The 18,844-nt window shown below is 54.4% G+C and overlaps 2 protein-coding genes and 1 non-coding gene across 3 annotated transcripts; 2 read left to right on the top strand and 1 right to left on the bottom strand.

Annotated features, from left to right (window-relative positions):
- Window positions 1-8,673: 8,673 nt before the first annotated feature.
- On the bottom strand, window positions 8,674-8,745 carry TRNAP-AGG (transfer RNA proline (anticodon AGG)). Its single transcript has one exon. It is a non-coding gene; the product is annotated as a tRNA-Pro (tRNA).
- Window positions 8,746-9,265: 520 nt separating this feature from the next.
- FTCD (formimidoyltransferase cyclodeaminase) lies at window positions 9,266-15,242 on the top strand. Its single transcript, XM_053981975.1, has 14 exons — window positions 9,266-9,432; window positions 10,192-10,375; window positions 10,728-10,856; window positions 10,969-11,057; window positions 11,275-11,454; window positions 11,543-11,680; window positions 11,973-12,104; window positions 12,761-12,822; window positions 13,501-13,630; window positions 13,741-13,902; window positions 14,285-14,328; window positions 14,409-14,547; window positions 14,829-14,924; window positions 15,094-15,242. The coding sequence occupies exons 1-14, from the start codon at window positions 9,379-9,381 to the stop codon at window positions 15,178-15,180; spliced, it is 1,626 nt and encodes a 541-aa protein (XP_053837950.1). The 5' UTR covers window positions 9,266-9,378; the 3' UTR covers window positions 15,181-15,242.
- Window positions 15,243-16,599: 1,357 nt separating this feature from the next.
- Window positions 16,600-18,456, top strand: LOC128809748 (nematocyst expressed protein 4-like). Its single transcript, XM_053982000.1, has 3 exons — window positions 16,600-16,696; window positions 16,944-17,245; window positions 18,149-18,456. Exons 1-3 carry the CDS (start codon window positions 16,678-16,680, stop codon window positions 18,203-18,205), a joined length of 378 nt encoding a protein of 125 aa, XP_053837975.1. The 5' UTR covers window positions 16,600-16,677; the 3' UTR covers window positions 18,206-18,456.
- The last annotated feature ends 388 nt before the right edge of the window (window positions 18,457-18,844 follow it).

Genomic DNA, 18,844 nt, shown 5'->3' with positions numbered 1-18,844 from the left:
CACTTCCTTCCTTCCTTCCTTCCTTCCTTCCGCACTTCCGCACTTCCGCACTTCCTTCCGCACTTCCTTCCGCACTTCCTTCCGCACTTCCTTCCTTCCGCACTTCCTTCCTTCCGCACTTCCGCACTTCCGCACTTCCGCACTTCCGCACTTCCTTCCGCACTTCCTTCCGCACTTCCTTCCGCACTTCCTTCCTTCCTTCCGCACTTCCTTCCTTCCTTCCGCACTTCCTTCCGCACTTCCTTCCTTCCTTCCGCACTTCCTTCCTTCCGCACTTCCTTCCTTCCGCACTTCCTTCTGCACTTCCTTCCGCACTTCCTTCCTTCCTTCCTTCCGCACTTCCTTCCTTCCGCACTTCCTTCCGCACTTCCTTCCGCACTTCCTTCCGCACTTCCTTCCTTCCGCACTTCCTTCTGCACTTCCTTCCGTACTTCCTTCCTTCCGCACTTCCTTCCGCACTTCCTTCCGCACTTCCTTCCGCACTTCCTTCCGCACTTCCTTCCGTACTTCCTTCCGTACTTCCTTCCGTACTTCCTTCCGCACTTCCTTCCGCACTTCCTTCCTTCCTTTCTTCCTTCCGCACTTCCTTCCTTCCGCACTTCCTTCCGCACTTCCTTCAGTACTTCCTTCCGCACTTCCTTCCGCACTTCCTTCCTTCCTTCCGCACTTCCTTCCTTCTGCACTTCCTTCCTTCCGCACTTCCTTCCTTCCGCACTTCCTTCCTTCCTTCCGCACTTCCTTTCTTCCTTCCTTTCTTCCTTCCTTTCTTCCTTCCGCACTTCCTTCCGCAATTCCTTCCGCACTTCCTTCCTTCCGCACTTCCTTCCGCACTTCCTTCCTTCCGCACTTCCTTTCTTCCTTCCGCACTTCCTTCCTTCCGCACTTCCTTCCGCACTTCCTTCCGCACTTCCTTCTGCACTTCCTTCCTTCCGCACTTCCTTCCGCACTTCCTTCCGTACTTCCTTCCGCACTTCCTTCCGCACTTCCTTCCTTCCTTCCGCACTTCCTTTCTTCCTTCCTTCCTTCCTTCCTTCCTTCCTTCTGCACTTCCGCACTTCCGCACTTCCGCACTTCCGCACTTCCGCACTTCCGCACTTCCTTCCTTCCGCACTTCCTTCCGCACTTCCTTCCTTCCTTCCGCACTTCCTTCCTTCCGCACTTCCGCACTTCCTTCCTTCCTTCCTTCCTTCCGCACTTCCTTCCTTCCGCACTTCCTTCCTTCCTTCCGCACTTCCTTCCTTCCGCACTTCCTTCCGCACTTCCTTCCGCACTTCCTTCCGCACTTCCTTCCTTCCGCACTTCCTTCCGCACTTCCTTCCTTCCTTCCTTCCGCACTTCCTTTCTTCCTTCCGCACTTCCTTCCTTCCGTACTTCCTTCCGTACTTCCTTCCGCACTTCCTTCCGCACTTCCTTCCGCACTTCCTTCCGCACTTCCTTCCGCACTTCCGCACTTCCTTCCGCACTTCCTTCCACACTTCCTTCCGCACTTCCTTCCGCACTTCCTTGCGTACTTCCTTCCTTCCTTCCTTCCTTCCGCACTTCCTTCCTTCCGCGCTTCCTTCCACACTTCCTTCCGCACTTCCTTCCGCACTTCCTTCCACACTTCCTTCCGCACTTCCTTCCGCACTTCCTTCCTTCCGCACTTCCTTCCTTCCGCACTTCCTTCCGCACTTCCTTCCGCACTTCCTTCCTTCCGCACTTCCTTCTGCATTTCCTTCCTTCCGCACTTCCTTCTGCACTTCCTTCCGTACTTCCTTCCTTCCTTCCTTCCTTCCTTCCTTCCTTCCGCACTTCCGCACTTCCGCACTTCCGCACTTCCGCACTTCCGCACTTCCGCACTTCCGCACTTCCTTTCTTCCTTCCGCACTTCCTTCCTTCCGTACTTCCTTCCGTACTTCCTTCCGCACTTCCTTCCGCACTTCCTTCCGCACTTCCTTCCTTCCTTTCTTCCTTCCGCACTTCCTTCCTTCCGCACTTCCTTCCGCACTTCCTTCCGTACTTCCTTCCGCACTTCCTTCCGCACTTCCTTCCTTCCTTCCGCACTTCCTTCCTTCCGCACTTCCTTCCTTCCGCACTTCCTTCCTTCCTTCCGCACTTCCTTTCTTCCTTCCGCACTTCCTTCCGCACTTCCTTCCGCACTTCCTTCCGCACTTCCTTCCGCACTTCCTTCCTTCCGCACTTCCTTCCGCACTTCCTTCCTTCCGCACTTCCTTTCTTCCTTCCGCACTTCCTTCCTTCCGCACTTCCTTCCGCACTTCCTTCCGTACTTCCTTCCGCACTTCCTTCCGCACTTCCTTCCTTCCTTCCGCACTTCCTTTCTTCCTTCCTTCCTTCCTTCCTTCCTTCCTTCCGCACTTCCGCACTTCCGCACTTCCGCACTTCCGCACTTCCTTCCGCACTTCCTTCCTTCCGCACTTCCTTCCTTCCGCACTTCCTTCCTTCCGCACTTCCTTCCGCACTTCCTTCCTTCCTTCCGCACTTCCTTCCTTCCGCACTTCCGCACTTCCTTCCTTCCTTCCTTCCGCACTTCCTTCCTTCCGCACTTCCTTCCTTCCTTCCGCACTTCCTTCCTTCCGCACTTCCTTCCTTCCGCACTTCCTTCCGCACTTCCTTCCGCACTTCCTTCCTTCCGCACTTCCTTCCGCACTTCCTTCCGCACTTCCTTCCTTCCGCACTTCCTTCCGCACTTCCTTCCGTACTTCCTTCCTTCCGCACTTCCTTCCGCACTTCCTTCCTTCCTTCCGCACTTCCTTTCTTCCTTCCGCACTTCCTTCCTTCCGCACTTCCTTCCGCACTTCCTTCCGCACTTCCTTCCTTCCACACTTCCTTCCGCACTTCCTTCCTTTTGCACTTCCTTCCTTCCGCACTTCCTTCCTTCCTTCCGCACTTCCTTCCGCACTTCCTTCCGCACTTCCTTCCTTCCTTCCGCACTTCCTTCCGCACTTCCTTCTGCACTTCCTTCCGCACTTCCTTCCGCACTTCCTTCCTTCCGCAACTTCCGCAACTTCCTTCCTTCCGCAACTTCCTTCCTTCCGCAACTTCCTTCCTTCCGCAACTTCCTTCCGCAACTTCCTTCCGCAACTTCTTCCACAACTTCCTTCCGCAACTTCCTTCCTTCCTTCCTTCCTTCCTTCCTTCCTTCCTTCCTTCCTTCCTTCCTTCCTTCCTTCCTTCCTTCCTTCCTTCCTTCCTTCCTTCCTTCCTTCCTTCCTTCCTTCCTTCCTTCCTTCCTTCCTTCCTTCCTTCCTTCCTTCCTTCCTTCCTTCCTTCCTTCCTTCCTTCCTTCCTTCCTTCCTTCCTTCCTTCCTTCCTTCCTTCCTTCCTTCCTTCCGCAATTTCCTTCCGTAACTTCCTTCCGCAACTTCCTTCCGCAACTTCCTTCCTTCCTTCCTTCCTTCCTTCCTTCCTTCCTTCCTTCCTTCCGCACTTCCGCACTTCCGCACTTCCGCACTTCCGCACTTCCTTCCTTCCGCACTTCCTTCCGCACTTCCACACTTCCTTCCGCATTTCCTTCCTTCCTTCCGCACTTCCTTCCGCACTTCTGCACTTCCTTCCTTCCGTACTTCCTTTCTTCCTTTCTTCCTTTCTTCCTTTCTTCCTTTCTTCCTTTCTTCCTTTCTTTCTTTTGTTTTGTTCCTCACACCTGGAGTATAAGTCCTGCTTGGAAGGCACATCAGATTTGAAAAGCAAAGTGATCATGGGCTCTGAAGTCCAGCCCCACAGATGACACACACTAGCTGATTTTGTGCAGGGAGCTGACTTCCAAGAGGCCCCCATCCCACTCTTTGGATAGGGTGGTAGCAGTGAGCCGGAAGGTCACAGGTGTCCTTCCTTGTGATGGAGTGACATAGTCAAGACAGGGTTAATTGCAGTAATTACAGGCTCTGGTGTGACACTGGGGATGGAGGATTGCTCTGCTGGAAGCCTGTTAGCTACTAAACATCCCAAACTTCTCAACCTGCACTTAAATGTGAATCACCCTCACAGCTGGGAGAGGGAGTTGCTGATGTGGTCCCAAGCAGGACATGATGAGCCATCATGAGCTCTAGAGGCAAGGAAAGTTTGAAACAGGCTTTTCCTTTCACACCAGCAGAGCCCAATTGACATTGCAAACATGTCCTGCCCTGGAATAAACCCTGACAGTACTGGGACACATGTACTATGTGCGTGTGGTGCTGTGAGCATCCTGTTAAAGACGTGCCTTGTGGGGTTTGGGGAGTTCTTGAGATGACTTGGCCACAATGGATCGGACTGAATGGTCCCTAGTGACTCCTCTCTGCCTGCCTGTCAGGGCAACAAAGCCTTTCCAAAGTTCTGAGGTCGAACTCAGCTATTTTTTAACATCATTCTGGAAGAGAAAAAAAGAAATCAGGGAGAAGCAACCTGGCAGCTCCTGGAGTAAGGCAGGACGCTGTGGGGTTCATCATTCATAATCTCCTAAATGGTGACTTGGCAAGCAGGAAAACATGAGGTTTTAGTTTAAGTTTTACTGTGCTGCTTTTTGCACCACTCTTGAATAATAAATTGGTGCCACAAGTGCACCTTGGACCCACAGCCTGAGAACAAAATCCTTCTTCTACCAATCTGGTTTGTTTGGGTTTTTTTTGTTCTGTGTCTCTGTGCACTCCCATTTTCTCAGGAAAACAGCCCTTCCTGGGTGACTCCCTTGCAGGCTTCCAGGCACAGGGTGGGATATTCGGAACTGCAGCCTCACTGTGTGTTTCAGTTTTGCAATCTAGTTTAAGCACTTGAAGTTCTGCTCACATTGGACCATTATGTCCTAGAATAATATCCATAGATGCAGTGATGCTTGGGATAAATGTAATGGGGCACTCAGAGGGGAAATGTTGTCAAATGTGAGCAGATCTGTGGACTGAAACAAGTCCTTTTCCTAGAAAAGACAGTAGGAGAAACAAAAGGCACATGTTAGGAAGTTAAAATAATCAGATCTGTGTAGTGATTGAAAATTTAAAAAGGAAAACAGCAGGGGAAAGGGCAGATATTTGGGAGATACACAAAGACTGAATTTTCCAATCCATATTCATTTCAGGGAATGAGCACTTTCTGCTTGAGATGTGACTTTCCCTGGATGAACCTCAAATATGAGAAAATTTCACTAAATGAAACATGTCAGATCCATTTTCTTAACTTCTGCATGGATCCAGGATGTGTGGCCACCTCAGCCCTGCTCCTTCCTGCAGGTAAGGACACAAAAAACATGGTCCAGGATCAATAATCCATGTGTTTCCCTTCCTATCACCAGTCCCAGTAGCACTTTGCATTTTGATTTCCAGTGACCCAAGGGCTGGATGTATCCGAGACTGACTGGAGGGCGGCAACTTGCCCCTGTCCTAAAATTTCTCCTGAAAGCCAAAGGCATGGGCACATCTTGGAGCAGCAACAGACCTACAGCATCCCATCTCCAAGGAATGTCTGCATCCAGGGCTCTCACTCAGGGCTTGCCTCCTGGCAGCAGGACAGTCAGGGACCACTCCCAGATGGCTGATGGATGAGTGGGACACCCCAGTGCCAGAAGGCAGAATCTTGATGCAGCCAGACCCAGGCACAGATCATCCTGGCTGCCTGTGTCCTTGCCAAAGCAGACTTGGGGTGCTTTGGGGCCACTCTGTGCAGCCCTGGGAGCCCAAGGGGTGCCACTAGGGAGAGTCAGGCTCCAGATGCCAGTCACTGACCCGGGGCTGCAGATGATCCAGTTCCATGCTGCCAAAGGATCCCTGTAATTGCCAGGTCCCTGCGTGGGCTGATGCCCCACAGCACCCCTGACAGTGACGCATTCCCTTCAGGAGGACTCGTCACCACTCACCAGGACAGGGACATGTGTGTGCCAGGGCAGTGTTGAAAGGTGTCCCAAGGGAATCAGTGGGGATCCTCTCCTGGCTGCCTGTGCCTTGCAAGTCCCAGGTCCCATCCTATCCCCTGCCATACCTCTGCACCCACCACTCCAGTCCATTTCATCATCTCCAGCCACAAGTTTGTTTCTGTGCAGGGCTGGACCCAAACGAATACATTTTTTCCCAGGAAATCTCGCACAGATCCCTTGCAGGGCACCTGGCTGTCCAGGCAGGGACATCCCCCTTTCCTGGGGTTGCAGACCTGGCCAAGCATCACAGCATCTCATGGCAGTGGAATGGGATGGGGCCACTGTTTCCCAGCAGCCTGGTCATGGCTCCTGGCTCAGGAGACACTGATGAAGGGAAGCAACTTCTCACTGGTCCTCAGGGACATCTTCCCAAGGCATGGGAAGGAAATGTAGCCACAGTGAAGGTCAAAAAGGTGTGGGCAGCTAAGCCTGAGCATCCTCACCTTTCTTTGAAGCCATTGCATTGCTTGGTCACATTCTCATGAGTGGAGACTAGAGGGGAGAATGGGAAAGCACTGGCAAGACTGGCACGATACCTTTGCCCAGGTGCCTCAAAGCACAGACTGCCAAATGCAAGGCTTTCCTCTCTGCAAGATCACTGAGATTCCAGAAGCATTTTTACCTCTTTCCTCTTCATCTTGCCATCGGTCATGCTTTCCCATCTCCAGGAATCTCCACTGTGAGCACTGCTCCAGGCACAGGAGGGAGGTGCCAGTGCACAGTAGCTCTGCCATCCTCAGAAGAAGCACCTCTGGGACACGCCAGAGACGTCCAGGGCAGCATCCCTGAGGATGTCCAGTCCTGACCTTCCCTGCCTACAGTTCAATACTCCTGGAGAAGAGGCAATGGGATGGCAGGAGAGAGGGTGGCAGGTGGGCTCAGGCACCCTTCTTGCATGGGGCATTGCACAGAAGGGCCACACCAGTCCCTGAGCTACCAGGAGCAGGTTCAGCCTGTGGGAGCAGCAGTCCAGAAGCAGGTGTGATGTGTATTTAACACAGGAGAGCAAAACACGGAGAGCAGGAAGATACAGGGCAAGCTGCACCAAAAGACTCACTTGACATGAGGGCTCACACACCCAACAAGGGTGGGATTTGGACCCACACATGCAGAGCACAATGGATTAGCAGTCCATTGCCTTAACCACTCATCCACCTCATCCTCTTTGATGACCCTTTTTTTCCTTAGTAAAATTTGTTTTAGCAGATTTTTTTTTTTTTTTGGTCCTTTCTTGCTCACAGCAATACTGGAGCTGGTTCTTCAAGGTGTCCTTTGGTGAGCAAGGCTGGGCAGGCACAGCCCTGGCAGACCCTTTCACAGCAGGGCAGGGAGACAAGCAAGCATTTGCAATTAATTTGCCCCTCTCCCTGTTCCCTTCTGTGTCCATGGTGGCAAAGGGTAACATGGCATTTATTGTTGCCATGAAAACACATGCACCAGGCATCTCCATTACGCACCCACACCCAACCTGTGTCCAGAGGGTTTTCCTATGTGATTCCACACCAGTTGTGCAAAGTAATAGGGAAGATGGGAGGGGTCCAGACAGCATATATTGTATCTCTTATTTCCCAAATTTCCTGGTTTCTGGAAACTGTTTAGGCCAACTCTCCAATGTGAAGTGAGAAGGGAGAGGAAGCAGAAGGAAACATTTTATCCCCAGATTAGAGTCACGGGGGACAGAGAATTGGGGACTGACGGTGCTCAGAGCAGGACAAGGACGCCCAGCAGTGCCCCCAGCTTGGGACAGGGAGGAAAAATACTCCCCCAGGTTGAGGCACCACTGGGAGTTGAACCCAGGACACCAGCTGAGCCATGGCACCCACTGGCCCTCCCGACAGTGGGTGCTCCTTAAAACACCTGACACTCTGCCTACCTCTCTGCCCACAGGTTTGGGGTTCCCCAGCTGCAAATACCATCTCTTTTTGCTGCTGGGAACACGCCCAGTGCTGACGCAAGGCCCTGGCACAGGAAGCCCAGCACATCCCATAAGCACTACCAGCTGGTTTGGCGGTCCCCAGATCCTACAGGGACATGCTGCCCCCTCCCCTTGCCCTGGCAGAGATGTTCCAGCTGCCACTCTACACTGCCCTGAGGTGACAGCTTTAGTCTCATCTCCCTCTCTGGCTGCTCCCCCCTATCACCAATAGTCACACAAAGACAATAATCACCCCAAGAGACACGGTGAGCCCCGTGGGGAAGGCACTCTGGGTACCTCCACACTCTACAGCACCTAAGTAAGGAGAGAGATCTCCACTAACATTTCCTTGCCGCCTGCCGTGGGGTGCTAGGAGGCAATCTCAGGTCAGACGTGCTCGCAGGCAGCCCCGGGGATTTCTTGTGGGGCATCTGGGGAGTCTGTGGGGGCCCTGTCTGTGGAGGGGTCTGGAGAGGCAAAAGGACATGGAGATGCTGGGAGTTGATCCCGGGGCCTCTTGCATGCAAAGCAAGCACTCTCTCGCTGAGCTACATCCCCCTGACACAAGGTCTGCCCTGGTGTTCTCCTCCCTCCGAGAAAATGCCTGTGTCTGCTGCCTCCCCCTGCTGCCCAAGCTGGGGAAAGAGGGTTCAGGTCTTTGCAGGCACTGCGGTTCCCTTAGGTGTCATTGGAGTGGTGAGGGGGTTGGAAGACGGGGAATAAGTGTGGGGCAGAGGAGGGAAGTAATTTTCCAGATCCGAGGTCATGTAAGGCTGCAGTGGTGGCCCGGGCGGAGGTGGCGAGTGCGAGTGTGAATGTGAGGGTACGTTTGCAGCGTGTTGTGTTGCGGCCATGGTGTGGGATGCCCAAAAAGGAAGGGCTCGTCCGGGATTTGAACCCGGGACCTCTCGCACCCTAAGCGAGAATCATACCCCTAGACCAACGAGCCAGGGCACACAGCTTTTTTCACACTCTCTCTATGGCTTGGGACATCCCAGACATTTCCCCACTTTCTGGCAAAATGCAGCATGGTGCAGCCTATGGCCACCGTGCCCCCCGTGCCATGAGGCACCAACGGTGTGATGGCCGAGGGGTGAAGGCATTGGACTCGAAATCCAATACTCTGTGCAGGTTTCAATCCTGCTCGCAGCGGTGATGGGTTTTACCCGCTATCCATGGTGAGGGCCTGTGTGGAGCTGTCCCCTCCACTAGGAACAGTGGTCAGTTGCAGTGACTTGTCTGTACCATGTGGTAACCACAGTCTCTTGCTGACTGCAGCAGATTTTTTTTCCTTCATCTTTTAATTGGGGCTGGTGATTGCTGCCATCTGGCCCCACAGAGCCCTTGTGCCCGGAGTTGCTCCAAGCACAGCAGGGCCAGTATGATGGTGTTTATCCAAACCCTTTTCTGTACCCTGGCCACAGATCGATTCAGTTAATGAGAAACTCTGGCTTGGGAAAGAGGCAATGTGCTGGCTTTTGAGAGGATTTCGCTCTGCAGTGGGACGGGAAAGGGCAGGAAACCCCCAGGGTGTGTGAAGATTCAAGCCAGGGGCTGAGGGCTGCAAGCACACCGTGGGACCATGGCCAAGCTGGTAGAATGCGTCCCCAACTTCTCAGAGGGGAATAACAAAGAGGTGAGGGAGTATGTGGAAGGGCTGAGGGGTGGGTGACAGCAGGCTGCTGACAGCCAGGTTTCCCCCTGCAGAGTGGTACCCACTGCTAGACTCTGCCATGCCTCCTTTGCAGTGCCGTGCACTTTTCACTACTTGGCTAGTGCCAAAAATGCCTAAAGATAGCTTCGGCTCCCTTATGGCACCTCAATGAGAAGTAGGGGCTGAGACCTCTTCCACCTTTGCCAGCGGGTTGCTGTAGCACCAGGTCTGGGCTTGGTCTGGGATACCCCAGACCCCAGAGAAATATTGCTTGCAGTTGTTGTGCCAAAACACACTGTCAAGGTTAATGGAGTCTGTCCTGGGCATCAGCCTTCAACTGAACTTTGGCTCTGCCAGTGGAAGGAAAATTTAGCAAACCCAGCATGGCTGTAAAAACACAGCCTCCTCCAGGGAAGAGGCTTAGCAGAGCCAAATGCATTGGGAAGCTAGCGGGTTGATGTACCCTCAGGAACAGCAATTTGTGGTGGTGCTGTGACATGCAGCAGCAGCCAGGTGTCTCTCCCCCACCATAGCGAGTTTGGGGAGCCAGGGGTGCCCCAAACGCCCTGGGTGGGAGTGGGATGCTTGTGCAGGGCTGCATCCCCACTGATCACGGAGCCATTCTCAACCCCATCACCAGTGGGAAGGGGGAGAGCTGAGATACCCCCTCTCTTGAAAAGCCATGGCTGTTGTATAGTCCCAGCCATCTCAGCCCCCTTGCTCCCATCTGCTGTCTGGCAGGTGATTGATGCAGTGGCACAGGCCATCTCCCGGACACTGGGATGTGTGCTGCTGGACGTGGATGCCGGCGCCTCCACCAACCGCACTGTCTACACCTTTGTGGGGTCCCCTGAGGCCGTGGTGGAAGGGGCATTGAGCGCAGCCCGTGTGGCTGGGCAGCTCATTGACATGAGCCAACACTCGGGTGAGTCTGGGAGAGGCCCTGGGGCTGGGCTGGCACAGGGGGGACTGCCGTACTGCTGGGACCAAGCATGGCACTGGAATAGGGTCTGTGGTCACAGGGCCAGGCCCAAAAGAGTTTAAGAAGTGTTTGCAATGCTCTCAGGCACATGGTGGGATTGTTATGGCTGCCCTTTGCAGGGCCAGGAGTTGGACTCAATGATCCTGGTGGGTCTCTTCCAACTTGGGTTAGTCTGTGATTCTATGATTTTCTCACAGCAATGGTGTCCAGTCTGTAAGAGTGTGCAAAAATGTGTTCTCCCTCCTTGTCTGCTTATTCTTCCCACCTCCCCTTCCTATATCTGCCCCGTGACCAGGTGAGCACCCTCGGATGGGGGCCTTGGACGTCTGCCCCTTTGTGCCAGTGAGGAATGTCAGCATGGAGGAGTGTGTCACTTGCGCCCACATTTTTGGGCAGCGCTTGGCAGCAGAACTGGGTGTACCTGGTGAGTGAGGTCAGGAACCTCTCTACATTCCATCCTATCCTGCATGATTCCAACTGTTGGAGAAAGTGCCAGCCCCTGCCTGACGGTGCTCACCCCCAGCTGTGTCTTGCAGTTTACCTGTATGGAGCGGCAGCACGGCACGAGAGCAGGAAAGCCCTTCCCTCCATCCGTGCCGGGGAGTACGAGGCGCTCCCCGAGAAGGTGAGCCTGGTGGTGGCACAGGCTGGGCAGACCTGACCTGTACTTCCCTGGCTTCAGGGAGCATGCTGGGGGCTGGTGTAGTCCCTTTGCACCAAGAGGAGCTGGTGACACAAGTGGTCATAGCAGATTCCAGCTGGGGAGGCAGATGCCGTCCTTGGGAGGGTGGCATGTGCTCCTGGGTGGTGCCAGCCCACACACTCTCTTCCCTCCTCCCCAGCTTGCAAAACCAGAGTGGGCTCCTGATTTTGGGCCCCCAACTTTTGTCCCCCGGTGGGGAGCCACAGTGACAGGCGCCCGGACCTTCCTTATTGCGTACAACATCAATCTGCTGTGCACCAAGGAGCTGGCTCACCGCATTGCCCTCAACATCCGTGAGCAGGGCCGCAGCCCCAACCAGGTACCTCAAGAGCACGGGCATGCCAGGAGTACATCTGCCTGCCCCCACACCTCCTGGGCTGTGCCCTGAATGTGGCAGTTGTTGGCAGCCCGGGCGCTTGAAGAAGGTGCAGGGCATTGGCTGGTATTTGGAGGAGGAGAACATGGCCCAGGTTTCGACGAACCTGCTGGACTTTGAGACCACGCCACTCCACACCATCTATGAGGAGATCTGCCGAGATGCACAGGTGGGTGGCCTGGGGTGCTTGTTTCCAAGGGGGCTTCCCAGAGAATGTCTCCCACTAAGTTTTCTTCCCCACTGTCAGGTCAGGCTTTGGTTTCTCTCATGCTTAGCTCAGCCAAAGTGCTGAATGTCACAAAACCCCCAGAAATTCAGCAACTTGCTGCAAGCCCCCAGCTCCTCTGTTGAAAGCTTTTCTATGAGCTTCCCATGTCCTGGGAAGGGATGAGGACCACGAGGCTGAGGTAGTTTTGGCAGCAGGGCTATGGGGAAAATCACATTTCTGATGTCCTTTGCAGGAACTGAATCTCCCTGTGGTGGGGTCTCAGCTGGTAGGGCTTGTTCCCAAGAAGGCCATGCTGGATGCAGCTGACTTTTACATCAAGAAGGAAAAACTCTTCATCTTGGAGGAGGAACAGAAGATCAGGCTGGTAATGTGGCTTCTCCTGATACCAGCACAAGGGTGGGATCGTGGGAAAGACACATCCTTCCCCCCCCCACCATCCTCCCAAAGTGGCACTGAGCAGAGATTTGGGACTGCTCAGGCCTCAGGCATGACACTTGTCTCCAGTGTGGATTTTGCGGGGGGACAGCAACTGGGACAAGTTGCTTTATTGTGCTGAGGTTGCCGAGAGGGCACAGGGAGCAGGAACTGCAACGCATGAGGACTGAGTGTGGGTAGCAGCTGCTTGTCCTGCCTGCATGGAGGTCAGGAGGGGAAGGAGGCGTACCCAGAGCTCAAGGACAGTGTGTGGCATTATGGGAGGCTGTCCCAGGATGGGGAGTAAGCTGGAAAGGAGGAGACAGGCTCTGCTGTTCCACTGCAGGAGGGAGGGATTTTTCCAGCCTGTGGGGAATGTGCTAGATAAGAGCAAGCTAATGATTTATCAGTACAGCTCCCAGTCATTCGGAGGTGACCGCACACCACCCCCGAGTCTGCAATGGGATGGGCTGGTGGTGCCAGCTGTCCTCTCCCTGAGTGGTGGCCCAGTCCCAGCTGACTCACCCATGGTTAATTAGCAGTGGGGAATGAGGATACAGCAGGACTTACGTGACAGGGCTGACACAGTGGTGCTGCTCCTTGCAGGTGGTCAGTCGTCTGGGCCTGGACTCCCTGTCTCCATTTCATCCCCGGGAGCGCATCATCGAGTAGGGACCCACATCCTACTTCTTGTCATGGTGCCCATTCCTTCCTGGATGGGGGGATTCTCATGCCTGTATCCTGCACTCAGCTAGTTTTGGGAGTGGTGGCTGCTCCCAGCTCCTCTTTACCGCCTGGGGACATCTCTGTTGGGTGTTGTGCAAGAACAGGGTGGTCCCTGCTCCCAAATGCTGATGGCTGTGAACATGGAATGGAGGAAGTCCAGGCTGCTTCAGCAGGCAGTAGGAGCAGGTTTTGTGGCCAGATTTGAATGTTAAATTCCTTACCCTATCCCCATGCAAAATTTCACTGCCTCTGGTTCACATGCTGCAGAATCTTGTGTGAAACATGAGTCTGTGGGGGGAAAGGAAGGGAAATCCATCCACGAGGTGAAGTCCTTGTCACCCTTCCTGGGTCATGGCTACAGGGGCATTTCTGTCCCACCAAATGCTGCTTGCATCAGCCCAACCTGGCTAATGCAGAGCAACTCCCACACCACCTGCATTCACCAGATGTCCCCATGGGGTTCCTACTCCTTACCCTGACCCTCGGGCTGAGTTTTTTTTTTGGCTTAGTCCCCTACTCATTCACGGGGTTGATGCTGGAGAGGGCAGTGCTGGATGAGAAGGGTCTGGGTGGTGGTGGTGTCCCTGCGCCTGGAGGGCTCTAAAACACCTGTGCTGCAGGTACTTGGTGGAGGCAGGAGAGGTGGACAGGGGGCTGGTGGCCAAGCCACTGGGTGCCTTTGTGCGAGCAGTCGGAGCGAGATCAGCAGCGCCAGGAGGAGGCTCCGTGTCTGCAGCTGTGGGAGCCCTGGTATGTGCCCCACACCAAGACGGAGGCCTGGGGGTCCTGGGTGTGCCCAGGGGAGCTGGCACAGTGGTTGCAGTGGGCACTCTGTCCTACTGCAGTATTTACCCTGGCAGGGAGCAGCACTGGGCAGCATGGTGGGGCTGATGAGCTACGGGAAGCGGCAGTTTGAGGACCTGGACCCCATCATGAGGAAGCTGGTCCCCCCTTTCCACCAGGCCATGGAGGAGCTGGTGGCAATGGTGGATGCCGACTCCCATGCCTTCAGCAGCTATATGGTGAGGTCCCACCAGAGGCATCCTGCAGGGAAACAGGAGGTTTTTCCAGCTGGGAGGAGGGCTGGGATTGCTGCCCTTTGGATTCCTTAGGAGCAGGGCTCTGACCTTAGAATCACAGAATCATTAAGGTTGAAAAAGACCTCCAAGATTATCAAGTCTGACCTTCTACTGAGTACATCCATGCCTACTAAACTATATGGTAAAGTGCCATTTCTGCTTGTTTTTTGAACACTTCCAGGGATGCTAAAGCCAGGGACTGGGGAAGGGACATCGTCCCATAAGGGAGTTTTGCAAGAGCATGGGAGTTATGGGACCTGCCTCGACCCCCGATGCAAGGCACGGTCTGGATGATGTCAGCAAACATGCTTTTCTTTGCCTGCAGGAAGCCATGAAGCTGCCCAAGAACACTCCTGAGGAACAGGAGAGGTGAGCTGGGCTGGTGGGGATGGGCTGACTGTGGGGGCACAGCCACCCAGCACTCAACCCAGGGCTGTCCCCCCTCCCAGGCGCACAGCTGCCATGCAGCAGGGGCTGAAGACAGCCATGGGGGTGCCCTATGGCCTGGCAGAGAAGGTGAGTGGGCTCTGGCCCGCTCTGAAGGAGCTGGCACGACACTGCAACCTGGCCTGCAAATCTGACATCCAGGTATGGCCCCAGCTCACACACACTTGTCCTTCAAGGTGTTCCCTCATGTCCTGACCTCCAGGATACATCTCTCCAGCTGTGCTTCCTAAACTGGCCCGTAGCTTCCACCCAGTAATTTTTTTGGTAGCCACTTCCTGAGAATACCAACAGATTGGAAAGCGCTGCATGCTGCTGGGTGGTTCAGGGTGGGAGTCCTGCAGCATAAGGGTCTGACCTGCTTCAGCGCCGTATGGTGGAGCTGGTTCACCAGGACAGCTTCTCGCAAGCCCGACTTTTCCCAGGTGGGAGCCAAAATGCTGGAAGCAGCAGTGTTCGGAGCTTACTTCAATGTCATGATCAACCTCAAGGATATCACGGACGAGAAGTTCAAGCTCGTGGTGAGCCAGGTTGCGCGGGCACCCCCTGGCGGTGCGGCTGAGGGGTGGCAGAGATGGTGGTGACGCCTCGGAACCCCTCGTGCCCCTTTGCCGCCGGCAGGACGCGTAGGGTGCACGATGGCTCTTCTGGCCTGTCGAGTGGCAAATTACTCATCTTGTCCCCACACAGATGTCACAGAAGGTGTCCAGGCTGCTGGAAGAGGCAAAGCAAGGCTCGGCGGTCGTGCTGGCACTGCTGGACAAGCGGGTGGCCTGAGAAGGGTTTGGGAGTGCTCTGGGGGTTCTGCCAGTGGCAAATACATCTGGGAAATACTCTTGTCCCTGCCTAGTCTCTGTTGGTATTCACCTCTGGAGAGCTGGTCTGCTCAGGCACATCCAGCGTCATATCCCCTGGCCTTTCCGTGGACAAGGGGGATTTTTGCTGTCTGGCTCCATCCTCTGATCCCTGGGGCGACTGGGTAGAGGATTGGGTTGGCAATGCCTGGGACCACAGTGATCCTAACAGAAGGGATGGCAGGATCCCTGTAGCACTGTCTGCAAGGAGATCCCTGTGCATGAGCACCTCCTGACCCTGCACAGTCCCTGTGTCCAGAAACCCCCATGAAACACCCTCCTACCTGAGACCTGGGGCAAGACCTGGCACAGTCCCTTTCTGCCAGGTGTCTTTCAGGCTGTTTGTGACCATTCCAACCTGTTGAATTGCCTAGGAAGGGAGCACTGCCAAACATGAGGCACCATCAGAGGTGTTAGCAGGGAGATGGGGTGGGTTGAGATGGGAGAAATCCTACACCCTCCTCATAGATCCTCCAAGAGGAAAACCTGAAAATCAGGGCACCCAGCCCTGCCTCCTGTCCCTGTTGACCGGGTGTTAGCAGATACTCTGTCCTCCACCCGCACACCGTGGCAGCACCCTGAGCAGTGTCAGCCCCCCACACCCCACTGACTGTGGGAAGGTCACCCCTGTTCCTAGACACTGTGCCTGAGTGGGGAGCACCGAGTCAGGGTTCATGGTGGGATCAGCTGACTCACTTCATCCCTCCCTTGATGCCGGGAGCTGGAATTACCGCCTTGTGTTTATTATCCCCTTTGTGGGACCTTTGTGCTGGCTGGGAGCGGCATGTTGACGTTTCTTGCGTGCCCATGGTGACAGTGCAGTGTCACCTCTCTGGTGTCACCCCTGCCTGCCGCACCCCTGCTCACAAAGGGGCAGGGCCCCTCTATTTAACAGATGCCCTACAGCTAGGAGAGCCGTGCCAAGGACTGGGATCCCGAGTGCTGCTGGCGTTGCTTCTTCTGGGACCTTTTCCACAGGCTTGGTGAGTGCAGGGCAGCACGTGGGCAGCAGGAACATGGGCACCCGTGGGCCAGGGTGCACTGTCCCCATGGTGGGCACTGCACCCAGGCACGTGTCCCCAGTCCCTTGTGGCCCACAAGGACACGGGCTCAGCACCGAGGCTGGGCCAGCGTGGATTTATTTCTATTAACAATGGAGACAATGTGCCTGGGCTTTGTGGGTGCATGGAGAGGGGGGGGGACAGTTCTCTGGAGGTTGGTGCTGTCACCAAAGGGACAGGATGGCATTTGGGGTCTGGGGGAGGGCATGGCATTCTGGGGGAAGCGAGCATGGTCCCTGTGCTGGGGGCAGACATGTGGGACAGAGGATACAGGTCCCAGCTGCTGGCCAGGTGATGTCCCATGGCAGGAGGTGACTGATGGTGCCTGTCCTTCCCTTTCAGCTTGGAAACCACTGAGGATGTGTGACCCCAACCAAGGTGAGGGGCTGTGGGGCCAGGCAGGGCTGCAGGTACCACATGCTCATCAGGGCTTAGAGGGGAGCTCTATACCATGGCCACACACACCTGGGAGGTTTATCTGAATCCCAAAGGGGTGTGGAGTGTCCTTTGTCAGGAAGAGGTAGACTGGGGTGGGCCCTTTGGGTGGAAGGGTACACCAGCTCCCTGCACTGTCTCTCTGGGGAGAGCCTTTCTCTACTCACTAACAGGCTCCTCTTCTTCCTAGACCCACCACAACCGTACCTTGCAGTATGCCCTCCCGCCCCTCCAGGATACCCTGGTCCTGGCACAGGCTCCTACCCTGGTGGCATTGCAGTTTGCCCTGCTGCCCCTCCAGGACACCCCAGTCCTAGCACAGGTCCCTACCCTGGCAGCGTGGCAGTCTGCCCCCCACACCCTCCTCCACCTGGCCAGCATCCCCATGGGCACCCCCCGTTGGGGCATCACCCCCACGGGCACCAGGAGCACCATAAGAAGCACCATAAGAAGCACCATAAGAAGAAGCACTGCAAGCACCATGAAGGCAAGGTAAGAGGAGGACAGCAGTGAACCCTTCCCTAATTCTGCTGAGGACCTCCTCCAGCATACCACAGCATCTGGCCTAAGCAGCTGGGACTCTCCGCTCCTACCCTGTAGTGGCTGGAGCAAACTGCCCAAACATCAGTGGCTTTTTTTAGATGTGGAAACTCGTTAGAATAATAAATAGGCAAGAATGAGTCATAATAAGTGAGTAATTTGAAAAGCAATCCATGAAATTCCTTGAAGCCATTTAAAGTGGCTTGGGGCACACCATGCAGTGTATTAAATCCCAGGACTTTGTCCTGCTCACTTAAGTGCAAGTCATGCCCCCATAATGGACATTCACTCAGTGTCTTGCAGCAGAGGAACTGTTTGGCTCCTCCTTAAATAAAAAAACAAAAAACAAAAAGCAACCCCCCCAAAAAAAACCCAAAAACCCCACCAAAAAAATAAACCCCCCCCCAAAAAAACCCAAAAAACCCCAAACCAAACCAAACCAAACCTCACAAAAAACCAAGCCAAACCAATTCCCTGTGCTTAGAGTAGATTCTGCAGAAAATACCATTCCAGGGATGGGCACCATTCTGAGCAGGTCTGAATGAGGAACTGCTAAACAAGGCCCCATTTCCAACATTGGAGGCGGGAGCATTTCTCAAACAAATCCTACCAACAGCTCCTCTCACTGGGAAACAGCTCTGGAAGTGACCTGCTGTGACGCTGGTCCTTGCTGGCAGAGAGCAAGACCTTTCTGAAATTTCCGTTATTGACCTTAAGAGTCTTGTAAAAAAATAATAAAAAACCTCCAACCCTCCCACAGTATGGGGCAGCCACCACAGGGTCACTAATCCATCTCAGGAATGCTGTGACAGAGGCTCGTTTCCCTGCTGTCCTAAAGTTGTTTTCCTTCCCCAGCCCTCTGGTGGCTCGTGCAGCTCAAGCAGCTCAAGCAGCAGCTCTGACTCTGACTAAAGGTCTGGCATGTCCCACCTGCTCTGTGGTGATCAGCAAAACATGAGGTCAAACTCCTCGTGGGAACCCCCTGCATGTCACTCCCCTCCCCCACCCTTTCCCTTGGAGCAGTGTTTTGCCTGCTGAGTGATTTTTCTTGTGTGTAAGAGATTGTAAATCCTTTGACCTGGAATCTCCGAGTCAATGGACAACATTTCCACCCTCTGTCTTTTGGGAGAGCCTGCTGAAAGTCATCATATGCTGTTTTCCAATCTGCTGGTGTCTGTGTGTTTTTTTCCTGGGCAATGATGCTGGTTGGATCCCATAAAACTCCTTACATTTCATGTGAGCTTTCCCAGGTGTAGCAGAGGGAGTGGCTGGGGGATACTGTAATTATGTGGGCTGCCATCCTCCATGCCAGGGTAATAATTTATAGGAAAAAACTCACCATGGCAGAGGGATTCTCCCACGAACAGACGAGGAGCATGAACAGCTGGAAGTGTTCAAGACCAGTGCTTGGAGCAATCTGTGTCCCTGCCCATGGCAGAGGGAGTGGAATGAGATGATCTTTCAGTTCCCTCCCAACCCAAACCATTCTGTGATTCCGTGATTATCTGGATTTACCAGCTTGAAACCAGGAGAATCAGCTGCTCAGTAAAA

This window comes from Vidua macroura, chromosome 7, assembly GCF_024509145.1.
Source record: "Vidua macroura isolate BioBank_ID:100142 chromosome 7, ASM2450914v1, whole genome shotgun sequence".
Taxonomy (NCBI): Eukaryota; Metazoa; Chordata; class Aves; order Passeriformes; family Viduidae; genus Vidua; species Vidua macroura.
The sequence above is the reverse complement of the archived record's forward strand: the minus strand, read 5'-3'. Positions and strand labels throughout refer to the sequence as shown.